General features: G+C 44.4%; 1 protein-coding gene across 3 annotated transcripts in view; it reads left to right on the top strand.

Annotated features, from left to right (window-relative positions):
• CFAP57 (cilia and flagella associated protein 57) overlaps nt 1-20,716 on the top strand; it is a 143,901-nt gene that overhangs the window by 2,226 nt on the left and 120,959 nt on the right. For all 3 annotated transcript variants that reach the window (XM_039486527.1, XM_039486525.1, XM_039486526.1), the window contains exon 3: nt 15,639-15,955. In XM_039486527.1, the coding sequence (XP_039342461.1) occupies nt 15,639-15,955 (317 nt within the window). The remainder of the gene's footprint in view (nt 1-15,638; nt 15,956-20,716) is intronic.

Below are 20,716 nucleotides of genomic sequence, written 5' to 3'. Positions count from 1 at the left end.
ACCTTTGGAAACATATTGCATTTTATCCCATTTTCCATTTATCTCCATAGTTCTTAATTATTCTTGCCTTCAAAATTTGTTCTAACAGGTAGTGCAGGTCTTGGACCACCAGTGATGTGTTGCCACTGGGAAGCACCAGTTCATAGGCAGACCATTGCATAGCAATACAAACATATTAAGATTTTTAAAATATTATACATAAAGAGTCAACTGTCCCCAGTCTACTCATCATTAATTGGCTCATTCAGTGTAAAAGGGATAGCATGGAAGAAGCCACAAAAATGTATGTGTGAGAAGCTAAGGACTTGTCTACCTGGTAAGCACTAATGTGCACCAGAGGGGTGTAAATTCTAATGTTCATTAATGTGTCATGCACTAACTGGCCCATGTGGACCCTGGTATGCCCTAAAAGTTCCCTAGTGTATGTTAACCATGGAAATGTAGGGCTGGAAGGGACCTCAAGAGGTCCTCAGTTTCAGCCCTCTGTGCTGAGGCAGGACCAAATACATCTATACCATTCATAACAGGTATTTGTTTAACTTGTTCTTAAAAACCTTCAGTGATGGAGATTCCATAACATCCTTTGGAAGTCTACTTCAGAATTTAACTACTCTTATAGTTAGAAAGTATTTCCTAATAACATAGAATCGTAGGACTGGAAGGGACCTTGAGAGTTCATCTAGTCCAATTCCCTAAACTCATGGCCAGACTAATTATTATCTAGACCATCCCTGACAGGTGTTTGTCTAATCTGCTCTTTAAAATCTCCAATGATGGAGATTCCACAACCTCCCTAGGCAATTTATTCCAGTGCTTAACCACCCTGACAGTCAGGAAGTTTTTCCTAATGTCCAACTTAAATTGCCCTTGCTGCAATTTAAAACCATTGCTTCTTGTCCTATCCTCAGAGGTTAATGAGAACAGTTTACCACTCTCCTGCTTGTAACAACTTTTTAAGTACTTGAGAACTGTTATCATGTCCCCCTCCTCAGTCTTCTTCTCTGCAGACTAAATAAACCCAATTTTTTCAGCCTTCCCTCGTAGGATATGTTTTCTAGACTTTTAATCATTTTTGTTGCTCTCCTCTGGACTTTCTCCAAATTTTTCCTGAAATGTGACACCCAGAACCAGACACAATACTCCAGCTGAAGCCTGACCAGCGAGGAGTAGAGCAGAAGAACTACTTCTCATGTCTTGCTTACAACACTCTCGCTAATACATCTGTAGGAGGGTGAAGCCCTGCTCCTTCCCTGAAGGGGTTAAAAACTACCTTTAGGCTGGGCTGATTGGGGGAAGTGGCTGCAGCTGGGGCCACGCCCCAAACTGAACAGGGCCTTATAAGAAGGCCAGGGAAGACAGAAGCCCAGACAGTCTTCCTCTGCCTGAAGAGGAAGAAGGGCCTGGCTGCAGGGGCTATAGGCAAGGTATCTAGGGTGAAGCAGGGCTGGGGAAAGGCTGAGGAGCTGGGGAGCTCCAGCCTAGAAAGCCCAGGCTGCGGCCTAGCAGTGGGCCAACTGGTACTGGGGGTTGCAGAGGGCAGCCCAGGGGTAGGCCAAGGCAGCAGGTCCAAACCCCTTTGCCTGTGATGAATAGGCTGATACTGCAGTCTGCCCCAGAGTGTGGGGCTAGACAATGACTGGCAGTAGCCAATACTGAGGCAAGGTGGGGATAGAGGGTGAGGGTTCCCTGAGGAGGGGAGACCCTAAGAGAAAGGGGTTACTGCTAGGGGGCAGCACCCCATGTAAAAGGGCACCGGGTCCAGGGAGGGACACGGGGGCCTGAGAACAGGTGGATCACCAGCCTGCAGAGGGCGCTCCAGTGCTGGAATAGAGCTAATTCCCGGAGTCACCAGCAGGAGGCGCCGCAGGGGTGAGTCCAACCCGTTACAACATCCCAGAACTATGTTTGCTTTTTTTGCAACAGTGTTACACTGCTCACTCATATTTAGCTTTTGATCTACTAGGACCCCTAGATTCCTTTCTGCAGTATTCCTTCCAAGGCAGTCATTTCCCATTTTGTATATGTGCAACTGATTGTTCCTTCCTAAGTAGAGTACTTTGTTATGCCTAACAATCTGTTCCATCTTGTATTTAGTTGTGGCACTTTGATTACCTTTCACAGACCTGAAGAAGAGCTCTGTGGCACTTGAAAGCTTGTCTCTTTCTCCAATAAAAATCGGTCCAATAAAAGAGATTACTGTGATGGGTTCCCTCCCGGGGTGCCACCTGGAACTGGGGTACCAGTGAACCCATCTGACCCACCAGCTTGGGCTCTTTACACTATACTGCTGTGACCAGCCTGCCAAGCCCTCTCCCAGGCTCCAGCCTGCACTTTACCAACACAAATACAGGTAGGGACACACCCATTGCAGTTACATACAGATGTTATGATCAGCTCTGCATGGGGAGACACAGCTAGGGCACCTCCCAGTTCCTAAGGCGTGCACTTCATCTCTGGAGTGTAAACCCAAAATTATATGGTCTTGCACTGCACAGAGAATGGTACAGCATAAGCTCATGAAATTCTCCCCCTCCCTCAATGTAGAGAGAAAATATACAACAGTTTTCCACCCCAAGTTATGATTTCCACACACACTGGTTTTAGACAAGACAAAAACAAGTTTATTAACTACAAAAAGATTTTAATTGATTATAAGGGATAGCAAACAGATCAAAGAAGATTACCGAGCAAATAAATAAAACACGCAAACTAAGCTTGATATGCTACAGTAAAAGCTGGTTTATTCAGCATGTTGGAGGAATTGGGTGCTGGTAAGTGAAAAATACTGGTTAACTAAGAGGGAAGGAGTTTGGGTGCGGGAGGGGGTGTGAGGCTGAGGCACGGGAGTAGGTGCGGGCTCTGGGAGGGAGTTAGGGTGCAGGAGGGGGCTCCGGGCAGCAGGTTGGGGCATGGGAGGGGGTGCGGGATACTGGATCTGGGGGGCGCTCATCTTGGGCGGCTGTCTGCAAGCAGTGACCTGTCCCAGCTGCTCCAAGGGAGGCATAGCAGGTGGCTCTGTATGCTGTCTCTGCCTGCAGGCGCTGCCTCCCGCAGCTCCCATGGGCCACGGTTTCCAGCCAATGGGAGCTGCGGAGCTGGCACGCGGGGCGGGGTGGGGGAGGTGTGGAGCCGCCTGCTGCACCTCCACCTAGAAACAGCCGGGACAGGTCACCGCTTGCGGGGAGTCACCTGAGGTGAGCGGCCCCTGGATCCGGCACCCCACACCCCCTCCTGTGTCGCAACCCACTGCCTCAAGCCCCCTTCTGCACCCAAACTCCCTCCCAGAGCCCACGGTCTGCACCTCCTCCAGCACCCCAACCCCCAGCCTCACACCCCCTCCCACACCCAAACTCCCTCCCTCTTAGTTAACTGGCATTTTTCACTTACCAACACCCTGGATTCCCCCAACATGCCGGATAAACCAGCACCAACTGGACTATAAACCGGAATTTCAACAAAGATCAGAAATGCCAGTTTATAGAGCTTTCCAATTGATGAAGTGCCAGATAAAACAGCTTTTACTGTACATAGATCGGATATGAATAGCAAAGTTTTACCCTAAATGATGATGCAAGCAGGCTTCAGACTCTAAAGGGGCAAGCTGCACTAATTTACAGCTTGGAATCCCCAAGGATTTCTTTCACAGGCTAAAAATCCCTTTAGCCTGGGTTCAGCACTTCCCCCCAGTTCAGTCTTTGTTCCTCAGGTGTTTCCAGGAGTCTCATTGGGTGGGGAGTCAGTGAAGAACTACGATGATGTCACTGTCTTGCCTTCTGCAGCTTTTGCATATGGTGGAAACCCTTTGTTTCAAAGCTTGGTTCCCACACCAGTCAGTGGGAAAACACTGGTATCCCAAGATGGAGTCCAGTACCAGGTGACCTGGTCACATGTGCCTGTAGTGCAGGGGTTCTCAAACTGGGGGTCGGGACCCTTCAGGGGGTCGCAAAGTTATTACATAGGGGGTCGTGAGCTGTCAGCCTCCACCCCAAACCCTGATTCACCTCCAGCATTTATAATGGTGTTAAATATATAAAAAGGTATTTTTACTATATAAGGGGGGTCGCAATCAGAGGCTTGGTTTGTGAAAGGGGTCACCAGTACAGACGTCTGAGAACCCCTGCTGTAGTGTCATAGTAGCCATGAGTCAGAGGCTGTTTGTAGCATCCTCAGGGAGCCCCCCACCCCCCAGTGGGAGATAAGCTGCTTCTAAGGCCTATTGTTCTCCCTAATCGTTCATTAACATGAATGGGCCCTTCCCAGCCAGCCATCTAGACTGAGTGCATTCTGCCTAGTGGGTGTTTCCCATGTGTAAACACATTTGTAATAGATACATAGTGTGACAGGGTCAGGCCAGATGGCTACAAGAGAGTGGTCAAAGGTAGATACATTAGATCCAGGTTAAGCAGGTCCCTTTTCCCTGGGTAAGATAACAGGGACTATTCCAGAACACTCAGGAACTTTCTAGAACTAATTAAGGCAGGCAGGCTAATTAGGACACCTGTAGCCAATTGGGAAGTTACTAGAATTAATTAAGGCTAATCAGGACACCTGGTATAAAAAGGCTCTCACTCCAGTTAGTGGTGTGTGTGTGTGTGTGTAAGTGTGTGTAAGGAGCTAGGAGTGAGAGGATGTGTTGCTGGTGGACTGAAATGTACAAGCATTAACAGACATCAGGAGGAAGGTCCTGTGGTGAGGACAAAGAAGGTGTTGGGAAGAGGCCATGGGGAAGTAGCCCAGGGAATTGTAGCTGTCGTGTAGCTGTTCCAGAAGGCACTCTAGACAGCTGCAGTCCACAGGACCCTGGGCTGTAACCTGGGGTAGAGGGTGGGCCCGGGTTCTCCCCAAAACCTCCCAACTCCTGATCCAACACAAGAAGATCTCTGAGGCTAGCAAAATCCACCAATAAGTGCAGGACCCACCAAGGTAGAGGAGGCACTTTATCACAATAGACAATATTCCTAACTTCATATACAAAAATGATAGATGCATACAAGTAGGATAATCATTCAGTAAATCATAACCTTTTCAATGATACTTCACATGACTTATCTTGCATAAAATACATTATCATTATGCCATAATCATATCACTATGAAGAATATGGGGTGCAGTGTCACAATTACCTCACCCACCTTGTCTCAGGAAATACATTGACTCCTGCGATCTGTGTTTCTGGACCAAGAACCCTCTCAGAAGGGCATTTGGACTCCTTCACCCCTTACTCACTCCATCTCAGCCCATGGTTTACTGTTTCCTTGGATTTCATAGTAGAACTACACTGCTCCTCTAGATGTACAATTAGTCAGGAGATCAACAGCGACCTAGACAAGATGGCACACTTTATGCCCTCTTGCATGGTTCCCACTTCCCTGGAAACTGCCCACCTCTTTCTTGAATGCTCTATGGACTACCTACTGGCATTGTGTTGGTCTGAGGCCCACGGTTTGTCTCTTGTTTCTGGTGAGAGGTCTTCAGAATCCTAGGGGTAGAACTTCTTACCTCCACTGCATATCATACACTGATGGACCAGTTGAACTAGATTCTTGAACAATGCCTCCAGTGCTGTCTGAATTACCATCAGGATGACTGGATCTCCCTGATCCCACATGCCAAATTCGCTTATAACAATGTGATTCATACCTACACTTGGCAGAACCCATTCTGTGCCAGTTATGGCTTACATCCTTCCTTCCATTTGAGGCTGCCTGCAAGCTGCTCAGTCCCTGCAGCAATGGACCTGGTCACTCATCTGCATCACATACAACAAGAGCTCGTAGAACATCTAGAAGTACTAAAAAGATCTATAAGCAGTATGCTGATAAGCTACTTCTAACCTACCTATGGGGACAAGGTCATGGTGTGAACTTGAAACCTGCGGCCAAGTTAGATCACCAATACATGGGGCTGGTCAAGATCATCAAACAGGTGAATCCAGTGACATTCAGGCTTCATCTGCCTGAGTCAATGAAAATCCACCTCATGTTCCATGCTTCCCTCCTGAAATCCTACATCAAGAACCCCTTCTCAGGTTGATCCAACCCATTGTCAACACCCATTGTGGTCCAGTGACAAGAAGAATACCTTGTCCAATCAATTCTTGACTCTAAACAAGTTTGGGGAAAGTTCCACTACTTAGTGGACTGGGAGGGCTATGGCTCTGATGATCAATTGTGGGAACTAGCAGACAATGTCCAGGCCCCCAAGCTGGTATGAATAGTGCCCTGAGCTCATCCCGAGAAGCTGTGTCTGGGGGCCCTAGGAGGTGCCATTGAGGAGGCAGGCTCTTTCAGGAATGAGGATTTGTAGCTGCACCCGCTCAGTCTCCATGCAGCCTATGAGCACAACTGAGCCACAGCTGGACAGCCTGAGTGACCACTCCGCCTAATTGGCCAAGTAAGTCATCAAGCCTGCTCTTAAGCTCAGCAGCAACAACTGGTCTCTGGCCGCTCAACACTTATACCTGCAGCTGCAATCATTCCTTTGCTTATTTTGTTCCCAGCCATTCCCCATTCCTGCTTCTGCACTGCCCCTGTCCACTCCCGCCCCTCTATCCTACTGGGTTCCTGAGCCTGGCACTGACTTCTGGCTTTGATTCCTAATTCTGGTTCAAACCCTTTGGCTCTAGATACTGACCTTCTGGCTCTAGCTCTCTGACTCCTGACTCTCCATTCCAGCTCTGACCACTAAGCCTGGATCCTGTTCTGACCACTGTGCTTGACTTCCACTTCAGCCAGTAGGCCTGACCATCATTGTTCTGATTCATGACAGTTGGTTTGGCATGACAAATCTATGCTGGCTATTCCTTATAACCATGTTGACTTGTAGTTGTTCATAAATTGTTTAATAATTTGTTCCAGTATCTTTCTAGGTATTGAAGTTAAGCTGACTGATCTATAATTTCCCACGTTCTCTTTGTTCCCTTTTTTGAAGATAGGTACTATGTTTGCCCTTCTCCAGTTCTCTGAGACCTCACCTGTACTCCCTGAGTTCCCACAAATAATTGCTAATGGTGTCAAAATTGCTTCAGCTACTTCCTTAAGAAACCTAGGATGAATTTCATCAAGTCCTGCCAACTTAAATACATCTAACTTATCTAAATATTCTTTAACCTCTTCTTTCTCTATTTTGGCTTGTGTTCCTTCCCCCTTGTTAATATTAACTGTGTTGAGTAACTGGTCACCGTTAACCTTTTTACTGAAAACTGAAGCAAAATAAGCTTTGAACACCCCTGCTTTCCTGATGTCATCCATTATTAGCTTTCCTTCCCATTAAATAGACTGAGGACCTACACATTCCTTCATCTTCCTTTTGCTCCTAATATATTTAAAGAACCTCTTCTTCTTAATGCCTTTTATGTCCCTTGCCAGGCAGTGTTTTCCCCAGGAATTGAAATTAGGGGAGGTGTTAGGGCCAATGAGGGGTGAGACCGTGAGGGTGAAAGGGGCTGTATGGCACCATAGTAAAAACTGAAAAATGTTTCATGACCATTTTATTAGATTTAACTCATGTTTTAAAATCATCACACAAATTAAAGTTGGCTACTCAAGCTACTCCATCCTTCTTGGTTTCTTGTTATAATTTTGCACAGCTCTGTTAATGAACTGCTTGAATGCAGTGCATTCATCTTTGGTGGCTTTTTGGGTGTCCAGTACTTCCATTCCTTCAATTGATATGCTCATTAGTTCAGTCACATGATCAGGCATAAGGCAACTTCTTTCAGAACACAAAATTCTATTCAAGATGAAAAAGAACCCTCAACTGTAGCTGTTGTGACTGGGAGTAGGAAGAAATTAATTCCTACTTCTTTCATCCCAGGAAACATAGCATAAAGATTGGGTTGAGCCACTAGTGATGATAGAAAAGAAGTTGAAGTCAAATCTTCATTCATTCGTCATATGATATTCCACTCTGTATTCAAATTTTCTATTCTGTCCTGAGCACATGGCAGCCCCATTGCTGGTAGTGCCTCACTCCACTCAACTGTCATTGTTTTATAGGACAGGGATCTGTAAAAGCTATGTAAAGGTTGAGTTGAATCTAGAAGTCGCTGCTGTAGATTTTTAAGAATCAAGTCTGCGTACTTTTCAGTTGTTTTAACAAACACTTCTTGTCCTCTTCACTGAAGGATTCAATATAAAAGCCTTCATTAGTCAACTTCTGGACTGAAATCTTTGCATCTTCCAGTACTTTTTCAATGGATAGCTCTCTGATTGATCCAAATGTAGCTTCTATTGCTGGACAAAGATATATTACTGTTGTAGCAGATATCTGGATGGCATTGTTTAATGACCCATGTGGTTTCAACAGTAGACTTACAAGAGAGAGAATGGCAATAGTCTTCTCTGAACGTAGTAGCCAAAGTAATCCACCAGCGTCACTACTTAGATCCATCCCATCTTGGTTGATACTTTTCAAAGCCAGTAATAACAGCTGGAGTAATTTTAAGACAACAGCCAAGGATCATGAGAAAGCCAGAGGGTTTTCCCAGGTTGGACTAATTTGAACTTCAGTCCCAGTGTCTCTTCTATATTTTCTAAGATATTCAGTCTTTTTGGACTCTTGCTGAAAAAAGAATATAATGAAGATATTACATTTATAAAAAGCAACAAAGAGTCCTGTGGAAACTTATAGACTAACAGATGTATTGGAGCATAAGATTTCGTGGGTGAATACCCACTTCGTCAGATGCATGTACATTTATAGCCTTTTTAATGTCTTTTGAAGAGTCTGCAGCTTGTACTAGCACTAGTTAGAGTAGATGGCCTCTGCAGTGTGTATAGGAGAGATTAGGGTTACACTTTTCTCTGAGCAAAGCTTGTACTCCACCATATCTTCCAGAGAAGTTTGTAGCTCCATCAAATGCACAAGCAGCCATCTGTTTGGGGTCCGATTGACAAGCATTTAACTCTTCTAAGATGTGGGTTATCACAGATGCAGCCGGTGTGTCTTCTATAACTTGAACATCTAGAAATGCATCTACTGGCCTACCACTGATGTCAAGGTAATGTACACAATGACTTAATACTTAATGCCCATTTGCAGTGGTGCATTCCTCAGCCATGTATGCAAATTTTTTGAATGTGGTGAGAAAGTTCTTCACTTTTTCAACTGTTGAGTCTTTCACTGTTGCATCACATGCTTCTAGCCAGTCTGAGTTTCTTGCCGAAAGATAATGAGTGTACACTGGTCTTGTTCGGAACCATGTTCAACTTCAGGATGAACAAGTGACAATGCACTTAACATGGGCCTCCAGTTTGTAGTGTGTGGTATCTCTTGCTTAAATAGAAAGTATGATGCCACAGCCATGTTTGTTCTCATGAACTGTGTTGTGTCTCCAGCATTCTTAACAGCCTCATTAACACTCAGCGGTGTTGTCCTTGGTCAGTGGAGACTCAGAGTTCAGAGGTGCTTTCACATGAGTTCACCTCCCAGGTGGGGGGCAAGAAGGCACCTTGCTCATTCCTCCAGCTGCTCACTGTTCGCTCTGGCCACTGTCGTTTGTTGTGCCACCATTCACTCCATCGTTCTCTTGCCAATGGCCCTGCGCTGTCACCGTCTGCTGCCACCTGCCACTGTGACCTCTGCAAGTTGGTCTCTTCAGGTTCCAACCAGCTCTCAGTGATTTCAGCTGAGCTCTCAGTGTAGGAATCTCACTGCTAGTGCAGTCTGGGCCGTCTCTTCCACAGAAACACTGTCCCACAGCAAGTCTAAGCACTTAGACCTGATTATCAGTGATTTCAGCTGTAGCGGTCACTTAACAAAACAAAAGACTATCTATGGAGCCTAATCAGCTCTGTCTTTAAACAGTGGAGAGGGGCAGTGTCATGGAGTCCCCGGGCGATGCTTAGGAACTGCTCCCCACAAAGCCAGTCAGGACTTTGGGGAGCCTCCTCTCCCTTGGAGCAGACTGTCTTCAGGGCAAGAAGCTCACACGGCTTCACCTTCCTGGATCTGACCTTGGAGCATTCAGCATCCTTTACCCCTCCGTGCACTTCTCACAGTAGGGGTCCTGGGGAAGCCAGAGGATCCTGCACGCACCCCCACTTCTCAGTCAGACGTGACTCTTAGCCAGTCAGTAAAACAAAGGTTTATTAGATGACAGGAACACAGTCTAAAACAGAGCTTGTAGGTACAGAGAACGGGATCCCTCAGCTGGGTCCATTCTGGGGTCCAGTGAGCCAGACACCCACGTCTGCACTCACTTCCCGCCCCCAGCCAGCTCCCAACTGAAACCCCCTCCAGCCTCTCCTTTCTGGCCTTTGTCTCTTTCCCGGGCCAGGAGGTCACCTGATCTCTTTGTTCACCTTCAGGTATTTCCTTGCAGGGGGGGAAGGGCCCCAGCCATTTGTTGCCAGGATACAGAGTGTTGGCCATTTATGCACACTGGAGACTTAAGAAATGCATAGGGGAAGCTGAGGCACCCACACAGTATTCAGAGGAAACATTAAGAACAGTTCCACTTCGTCACAGGCAGGTCAAATAGTACTTGTGACCCAGGCAGACCATCAGGCAAAACACCTGGTCCCCACCCTCTCTCATGATGCCCTGTCAGTACTGGCTAAGTACAGTTCTACTGCCCTTTACTCATACAATAAGAATAACAACATTTCCTCCCCCCCCCTTTCCCTCCCCATTCAAGTGATTTGTAACCCAACCCTAGCCAAAATTTATCACTTGGGGGGCAACACAGCTCTGTTTCTTGGATGCCTAGGTAGATTAGGTGTAAATGTAAATACAATCTGGTCCTGAAGCCTTTCCCCCCAGTCCCCAGCTCATCACTAGCTGTCAGGGAGAGCTCAATTAGGCTTTGCTTACAAATCATAATCTGAAATTATTAGGTTGGCCAACATCACCGAAATGAATGTACTGACATTGTCATAAAAAACAGCTGTATAAGGAAGCTAGTCTATGTTCATATTTTTCAAATCTATTATACTTTTTCAGATACACGTATTTTATCATACGCTTTATATGCTTTTAAAGTGTGTATTAATGTTTCAATTTCAATTCAAATTTCCAAACAATCACTAAATTGGCAATACTGCATGAACCTAGTTCACAAAACTGGGGGAGGGAGGGTGTTGGGGAAATTCGGGGTGGAGGGTGTACACGCCCCTAGGGTGGGTGTAGGGAAATCCCTGTTGCCAGGTGAAACTCATTTTCTGTTTTAGCCTTTCTGATTTTATCTCTACATGCTTGTAGTGCTGTTTGAAACAGGACTACATTAACACACGGTAAAAAACTTTAGTGTGTGCTGGTAGAGTCCACATGGGCCAGTTAATGCACGACACCCCAGTGCTCACTAAAGTTTACACTTCACTAGTGCAGACTAATGAACCTTGTAGACAACCTCTAACAATGAATGGGCAAAAGTTAAGGTTTATTATGGGACCTAGTTGAAACTTTAACTAAGGAGAGAGTATTGTGTCTCCAAAATAAATTACTGTCCAGAAGTATATTTGTCTCCAAAGGAGGAAAAATACTTTGTAAAATGCATGCTGACCAAATTACTAAAACAAATTCCTTAAAGAGATCATAATGTATGTAAAAATTCTCAGGGTGAAATCCTGACCACATCGGAGTTAATGAGAGTTTTACCCTAAGTCAAAGATCAAATGGAAAACTTTTATACAATACAAAATGATAAACAATAACACAAATAAAAACATGAAAGATAAAAAAATAACAGTATATAGAGAAGAAAATGTTACAAGATGCTAGATATGAGTATCTAAGGTTATAGAAAAATGAGATGAACTAGTGTATTATTTGAGAAATTAGTATGTGATTGTATAGTCAAAGTCTGTATCTTAGGTTATGTCTACACTTGCGAGCATTCATAGGTAGTTGTCGATGTACTGCTAGTGCATGGACCACGTGTCCATATATGCTGTTCTCGGCATGGGTACACATGTATACCCTCATCTACACTTCCCCTTGTGGGTTTGCCATGTTAGTGCTGCCATTTCAGGGACCATATCCCAGAGTATTGTGCATAACAGGAGATACTCTAGGATTCCCTTGCTGTGTGTTGCTGGAACTGTCTCTCGCCTTCACACATTTTGTGATGGCAGGTCCCGCTCACCTCTCCCTTATGCTGGAAAACCAGGAGCAAGTCCTGCCTGATGTGGTTCTTCTCCTGCTACTTGTCATGGGAAAAATGTTCATGAGGTGTAGTACCAAATTCACTAGATACTTGATGGAATCAGACCAGAGCTTTCTGATACACTGAAGATGGCTGACCAAGAGGGTGAGTGATAATTCACTGTAGTCCATAGAACAAATATTGTCACTGCCAGTATTGCCACAGTATGCCCCATTTCAAATCCAGGAGAATCAGTGTGGTGGGAGCTCATCATTTTGAAAACTTTGGATAATGACTAGTGGCTTCAGAACTTCCAAATGAGGATCCAGGCCTTCATGGAGCTGTGCGAGGAGCTTACACCCACTCTCCAGTGCCAGACCACTTGTTTTCAGAAACCCATATGTATGCAGAAACGATTGGCTATTGCCTTTGGAAGCTAGCAACATCTGACAGCTATCAGTCAGTTGCAAACCAGGATGAAGTTGGGGTGTCTACTCTTGGGGTGATGGTTAGACAGGTTTGCCAGGCAATCAGTACTGTCATCTATCCACAGGTGGTTGCCATAAGCCATGTAGCAGAAATTATAGCTGGTTTTCTCAAAAAAAGAGCAGTAACCAAGGTGGCAGGCAGGTCCTGAATGTGTTCTACTGCCAGTTGAATGAGTGATTGTATTAGGGCATGAGCCAATTCCTTTTGGGCATACTCCCATTCTCTATGGCATGCATCCTGCTCCAGGAACTGGTTCATCAGTATCTCCTGCCTAAGAACCTAATCCTTCTGTGCCCTGAGGAACTCAATTTCTGCTTGGTTCTTTCTGTCCATGGCAATAAGCAAGTCCTCCCCTGTCTGCCTCTGCTGTCTCTGGAGTGCTGCTTCTGCCCTCCTTGTAGAATGGTTTCTCTCTTTGCAGCAGAAGGTCCTGCCAATTAAAACACAAGGGTACCATTATACTACCTTTTTCCTTTGAAGGAAGGTAAAAAATCCCCACACATAAATAGCTGTGCTGCCTATGGCCACAATATTGATAATTTTAACATTTCAGAAAATGCGACTTCTGATGCCTTCTTCGTTGTCAGGCAACTTTTGCAGCCCCCGAGGAAGGAGCAGAGGTTAATAATGGTAAAATACCTGTAGTAATGTTTTTAAAAAATTATAATGCTTGCACTGTATTAAGAGGCCAGTATGGTTATGGTTCCAGGGCTATGTTACCAGTTACCAATTTATTTCTTAAAGGTGGGCCATCATTTGGAGAACATAGCCATTTTCAAGGTACTAGAATGGAAAAGAGGGTTGGCTGTCCAGTCAATCCCAGAGAGATATTTCTGGTAATGGTCACTCCTCTACATATTGCTGAATGAAGGTGGACTAAGCATATTTGTAGTGCTGTTGAACCTGAAGAACCTAACCCTAACCCTACATTAAACAAAAAATGCTGAAATATGCTTACAGGACTAGGATGCAATTCAAAAGGAAATGTATTGTATTCTAAGTTAGCAGATGGAGTTCTCATGGAAAAGGAAAAGCAAACCACTAAGAATGCCCACCCACCCCCTAACCTTCCCCACCCTGCATTGCCAGAAAGTCTGGCCCATGTGCCCAGCCAAGAGCAGGGGGAGGGACAGGGAAAGAAAGAGTCACACTGAAACTTTATTTTGTTCCCTGAACTTTCCAGTAAACATGGAAAGCCACTTTCCACTGCAAAGGGGCATGGCCCTGTGTTTGTGCAACTGCCAGAGCTGATCCTTGACCCACCCCAATTTCTTCCAGCTTCTGCAGCATGGCTCAGAGCAGGGAGTATCCAGGCACCAGGAACTGCAAATGGTAAAAGACATTTCTAATGTTCAGAGGGAGAAAGGACTGCTATGATGTTCCTCAGACAACCAACGAGTTCATTTACCTAAGCAGGCTCACACCTAACCAATTCACTCCCTCCCACACCAGACTTTCTGTTTGTAAAGGGACAGGAAGGCAAGGGGAAGGGGAGGGTTGGTTGTTTTTTTTAATCTTTGAACAAGCATACATTTTCTACAACTGTCCTATCCCAATGGACCCTTTCCAAACCCAGATCTTTCCTCCCTTTCACCTGGTCCACGTGGCCCAGGACTATCGCTGACAGCATGCTGGCTGAGAAATGCACAGACACAGAGGCATAATGACAGTTTATTAATAATCTTTGGTATAGCTTCAGCTAAATTTGTAGGAGTGGTTAGAATTTCAATAAAATCATTGCTTTATTACCCTGTCTTGCTTTCAGGGTGGCGCACTGAGGGGACTGGGTTTGAGGCATATAGCACCAGCGCAAGAGGAGATATTGGCAGGGAGGGTGGGGGTCCATTGTAAATCTTACCAGCCTTGGATTCTGATTCCTGCTGCAGCTTGGGGTCCTCCTTTCGCTCTTTGGCTTGGGAGGTGGGGTTTGATCTACTGGCTCCGCTAGGGAGAGGTTTAAAAATCCCTTGATCCTCTTCTTCTGGGTCTCCTAGGCTTCCTCTGGCACTTCCTTTGAGCTCCCTGCTGCCTCCTCACCCTGGGAGTTGAACCATTTCAGGCTCTTTACTAGGAGCCCTGGAGAGCATCTGGTCCAACCTGGGTGTGCACAAGGGCCCCTCCTTGAGTGACTGTTCGAGTCCTTCACCTTCTAGTACAGGAGCCTCAGGAATGGAGTCTAGTGAATGCCCACCTCCTCCAGCCTCCGCGAAATTTTCCGGTACAGGGGAATCTTCTTTCTGCTCCAGATGAAGTTGTGGAGTATGTTATACTCTGACTACAGTTTGAGGAGCACCTGGATGTGCTTGGTGGACCAGGCAGCTGCTCTGGGAACATGGTCCATGTTAACAGAGGGCCCTGGACCTTTATACATTGAGTAAGGGTTAGGCAGGAAAGGCTTCAATGCATTAGGGAATGGGCCTGGAGGACTACTGAAACTTGGGACCTGTAACACATCCCTTATGCTCATCCACACTGTAGTGTAGCAGGAGTATGGGACCATGCCACTGCAGAGGCATGTGCATACCCACACCCTTCATGTGTGCTAGCTTTCTCACATATGATTCAAGAGTTCAGATGTGGATAACGGAGGGGTTATGGCACAACAGTGCACATGTAGGCATGTAAGTCGCAAGTGTAGACATAGCCTCCATATATATGTGTAATCCACACACCTCCTATGTGTAGTGTTCTGTCCCATCTAGTGGCACCGAGACCACTTAGAGAGAGAGATTAATGAGTCTGCTCTACCACCTTAGCTAAGAGGCATATAGCTTTTAGCTCATGCAGTAAAGGCTCATGCATTTAGCTCTGGAGTTCCCAGGTTTGATCCCACCCGCCGACAACTGGGGTCTGTCGGTGTTACATACACACAAGAGGCAGAGTTTGCATGGGCAACCTTAGCTCTGACATTTCCTGATTTTTGAATGTTTATCTATGAAATCTTAGCACTCTACTATATTTTTGGCATTTAATTATGCACATTTGACTTCCTGCACAACAACATCTTCCTTCCCAATTGGGTTAACAGAGTGTCTGTCTCTCTCTCTCTCTCTCTGCTTGACAGGATCTGAGAAGAGTCAGGGGATGTTAGCATTGGCCATGAGTCCAAATCGACGCTACCTGGCTATCTCTGAGATAGTGCAAGAGAAACCCACTATCACAATTTATGAATTGTCGTCTGTCCCATGTAAAAAGCGGAAAGTACTTAGTGTCTTTGACTTCCCTGTTCAGGAATTTGTCAGCCTAGCCTTTTCTCCTGATTCTAAGTATCTGGTGGCCCAGACCGGACCCCCTGAGTCAAACCTTGCCTATTGGATGTGGGAGAAGCAGAGAACAATGGCAGTTGTCAAAGCCGACATCCAGAACAACCCTGTCTATCAGGTAACATTGGAGGAACTGCCTGGGCAGAGAAAAAACACTGTCCTATAAGGGGAACCCCCTTTTCTGGTAACCTCTGTTAGAGTGCATAAGCATAACAAAATCACTGTCCTGTAAAAGAAACCGTTTCTTCCAGGTGTCCCTGTATAAACACACCAACACTATATTTACCTAACTGTGTGACATCCTGGGACAGATGAGAATAGAAACATTCTACCAGATAATGTATAGTTTACATAAGCCAACTTTTTCTACGATAATTGAGGTTAGGCAATAACTTATCTTCCTGAAAATGTCTCTATAATTTGTTTTTTAAAATTTTGTAAATAATAAAGTAATAAATCATTTGTCAGAACAGTAGGTGAACCACTCAGACCATGTCAGAGAGGGGTAAAAACCCCAAAGGAAAAAAATAAGTAGAGACAAAAGCCTCAAATAATCATCTGGTACGTCCCCTCCAAGCAAGGGGAAAAACTAACATAAAATTCCATAAAATAGTGATATTCTATGTTTAGGAAAGATAAAGTGGACAGAAGGGGGGGTGGCACTCTACGTCAAAGATCCAATTACCTGCTTTAGAGTTATTGACATTTTAGAAGAACAGGACCTGGAAGGCTTACGGATAAATGTTCTAACTGATTAAATCACAAGATGGGATATGGTGGGGATTTGTTATAGAGACCACACCAGACAAGGGACCAGGATAAGCAGCTCCATAAACATCCATAATGTTAGAAAGAAAAAAATGCATTGTCATGGGGAATTTCAGGCTGGAGGACATGCTGGAGGTCTCGTTTTACCTCTAGTAAAACATCCTTGGAGTTCTAAAAATAATAGATGCTGGCTTTCTAACACAAAAAGTAATTTTACATTAGACCTCATTCTGATGGATAAAGATGAACTAATCACTGACATAAAATTAATGGTTGCTTGGGTGCAGGTGATTACTATCTAATTTCAATGGTTATGTGAAAACAATTCAATCCTAGCCAGCAAAATAAATAAATAAATAAATAAATAAATATAGGCAATTTTAAAGCACTAAGTGTGTGTGTGTGTATATATATAGAGATATATATACTTAGTGCTTCAAAATTGCCAATTTCTCAAACCTGAAAGCAACCATGAGCGAAACTGTGTGGAAGGGAAAATGTAAGCATAAAAATGTGAATGATAATTAGGAGGTTTAAAATATGCTCTATAAGATGCCCCCATATCTTCATACTACAATAATGAAATAAGTTTTAAAAAGAGGATAAGGGAAAACAGCGATGAAATATAAATTTACATATAATATATATCTGATGGAAAAAAGTTTAGAACAATGAGTACAAATTTGAAATTAGGAAATGCAGACAATTGATAAGGAAAGCTAAAGATATCAGCTAAGCTAAATCTTAGCAACGGTTTATGTCTAATACTAGACAACGATAGTGAAATTGTCAATCCTGATGCAGAACAGGCGGAAGTATTCAATTAATATTTCTGTTATGTATTTGGAAAGAAGCAGGATGATGTATTCATATCTTACAGCAGTGGTGCCTGAACCGGAGGGCGGGGCAGAGGGGCCATAGCCTTCACACTTTTTGAAATTGCTTAAATGTTGATAGAGATAGCTATAGGGTATTGTCCTGATTAGCAAAAAGAAGTACCAAATTTAGTGTAAGGGTGTATTTAGTTGCAAAGCAACATGGTTTAATGGTTATCAACCAATGAGAATCTTTGTGAAAAGGGGCTGCTAACAGGGATTTTCGTAAGGGAGTTTGGAAGGGGCGTAGAAAGGGGGCAAGGGCCCCTTGCTGTTTTGTAAAACTATAAACTAAACTACATTCAAAACTTCTTGATTTAAACAAAACCCTTTCATTAACTAGGAGACCATGCAGGCAGAAGCCCAGCAGTAGAGTGGGGGCTATCCAGTTTATTGCGCTGAGTGCAGCATGTATGATTACCTGCCCTGTGCGCAGGTGATGTATGTGTGCATTCGGTGCAAGGAGCTCCTGGCCCTCAAAGACCGCGTATGGGCTTTGGAGGCCAGCGTGGCACAACTGGAGGAGCTGAGGGAGGCAGAGAAGTATGTTGATGAGGCTTTCTGGGACACTGTAGAATTGTCCCACCTCCGGTCAGACAGCCTCTGCGCTGTTGAGGAGGATGAAAGGCCCAGGGAAGCAGAGCAGTCAATGGGAGCAGAGGGAAACCTTCCCGTAGTTGGGACCCTCCTTCCAGATGGTGTTAGAGTAACCTCTTGCACTGAGGTTACCTCTCCGGGGGAGGGAACTCCAGTCACTAGGAAAAGGCAGGTGTTAGTAATGGGAGATTTGATCATTAGAAACATAGATAGCTGGGTTTGTGATGACTGGGAGAACCATATGGTGACTTGCCTGCCTGGTGCGAAGGTTGCAGATCTCTCGAGGCATCTGGATAGACTTATGTGTAGTGCTGGGGAGGAGCTGGTTGTCGTGGTACATGTAGGTACCAATGACATAGGGAAGGGCAGGAGAGACATCCTGGAAGCCAAATTTAGGCTGCTAGAGAAGAGACTGAAATCCAGGACCTCTATGGTGGCATTCTCAGAAATGCTCCCAGTTCCATGTACAGGGCCAGGTAGGCAGGCAGAGCTTCAGAGTCTCAATGCATGGATGAGACGATGGTGTAGAGAGGAGGGGTTTAGATTCATTAGGAATTGGGGAAACTTTTGGGATGGGGGAGCCTATACAGGAGAGATAGACTCCACTTAAACCAAAGTGGAACCAGACTGCTGGCATTAAACATTAAAAAGGTTGTAGAGCAGTTTTTAAACTAGGAGATGGGGGAAAGCCGACTGCTGCAGAGGAGCATGTGGATCGGACAGAGACTTCTCTTAGAGGAGAGTCTGTTGATAGAGATTCTCTAGGTTATAGTCAGGAGCAGAGGATGGAAGAGGATAATGTAAAGGCCAGATCAGACAAGAAACATTCACATAAAGAATCGAACACATCAGAAAAAGGCAGACAAATAAACAGTGGCAAGTTTTTAAAGTGCTTGTACACAAATGCTAGAAGTCTAAATAATAAGATAGGTGAACTAGAGTGCCTCATGATAAAGGAGGATATTGATATAATAGGCATCACAGAAACCTGGTGGACTGAGGACAATCAATGGGATACAATCATTCCAGGGTACAAAATATATCGGAAGGACAGAACAGGTCATGCGGGGGGTGGGGGTGTGTGGGGGTGGCACTATATGTGAAAGAAAATGTAGAATCAAATGAAGTAAAAATATTAAGTGAATCCACATGTTCCATAGAATCTCTATGGATAGTACTTTCATGCTCTAATAAGAAGGGATCTATTATCGACCACCTGACCAGGACAGTGATAGTGATGATGAAATGCTAAGGGAAATTAGAGAGGCTATCAAAATTAAGAACTCAATAATAGTGGGGGATTTCAATTATCCCCATATTGACTGGGAACATGTCACCTCAGGACGAAATGCAGAGATAAAATTTCTCGATACTTTAAATGACTGCTTCTTGGAGCAGCTGGTACGGGAACCCCCAAGGGGAGAGGCAACTCTAGATTTAGTCCTGAGTGGAGCGCAGGAGCTGGTCCAAGAGGTAATAGTAACAGGACCGCTTGGAAATAGTGACCATAATATAATAACATTTAACATCCCTGTGGTGGGAAGAACATCTCAACAGCCCAATACTGTGGCATTTAATTTAAAAAAGAGGAACTATGCAAAAATGAAGGGGTTAGTTAAACAGAAATTAAATGGTACAGTGACTAAAGTGAAATCCCTGCAAACTGCATGGGCACTTTTTAAAGACATCATAATAGAGGCCCAACTTAAATGTATACCCCAAATTAAGAAACACAGTAAAAACTAAAAAAGAGCCACCGTAGCTTAACAACCATGTAAAAGTAGCAATGAGAGATAAAAAGATTTCCTTTAAAAAGTGGAAGTCAGATCCTAGTGAGGTAAATAGAAAGGATCATAAACACTGCCAAATAAAGTGTAAAAATGTAATAAGAAAAGCCAAAGAGGAGTTTGAAGAATGGCTAGCCAAAAACTCAAAAGGTAATAACAAAATGTTTTTAAGTACATCAGAAGCTGGAAGCCTGCTAAACAACCAGTGGGGCCCCTCGATGATCGAGATACAAAAGGAGCGTTTAAAGATGATAAAGCCATTGCAGAGAAACTAAACGGATTCTTTGCTTCAGTCTTCACAGCAGAGGATGTTAGAGGGATTCCCAAATCTGAGCCGGCTTTTGTAGGTGACAAATCTGAGGAACTATCACAGATTGAAGTGTCACTAGAGGAGGCTTTGGAATTAATTGATAAACTTAACAAGTCACCAGGACCGGATGGCATTCACCCAAGAGTTCTGAAAGAACTCAAATGTGAAGTTGCGGAACTATTAACTAGGGTTTGTAACCTGTCCTTTAAATCAGCCTCTGTACCCAACGACTGGAAGATAGCTAATGTAATGCCAATATTTAAAAAGGGCTCTGGAGGTGATCCCGGCAATTACAGACCAGTAAGTTTAACATCGGTATTGGGCAAATTAGTCGAAACAATAGTAAAGAATAAAATTGTCAGACACACAGAAAAACATAAATTGTTGGGCAAAAGTCAACATGGTTTCTGTAAAAGGAAATCGTGTCTTACTAATCTATTACAGTTCTTTGAAGGGGTCAACAAATGTGGACAAGGGGGATCCAGTGGACATAGTGTACTTAGATTTCCAGAAAGCCTTTGACAAGGTCCCTCACCAAAGGC

Source organism: Mauremys reevesii, linkage group 8, assembly GCF_016161935.1.
Source record: "Mauremys reevesii isolate NIE-2019 linkage group 8, ASM1616193v1, whole genome shotgun sequence".
NCBI classification, from domain to species: Eukaryota; Metazoa; Chordata; order Testudines; family Geoemydidae; genus Mauremys; species Mauremys reevesii.
Note: the sequence above shows the minus strand (reverse complement) of the source record. Positions and strands in the feature narration are given on the sequence as shown.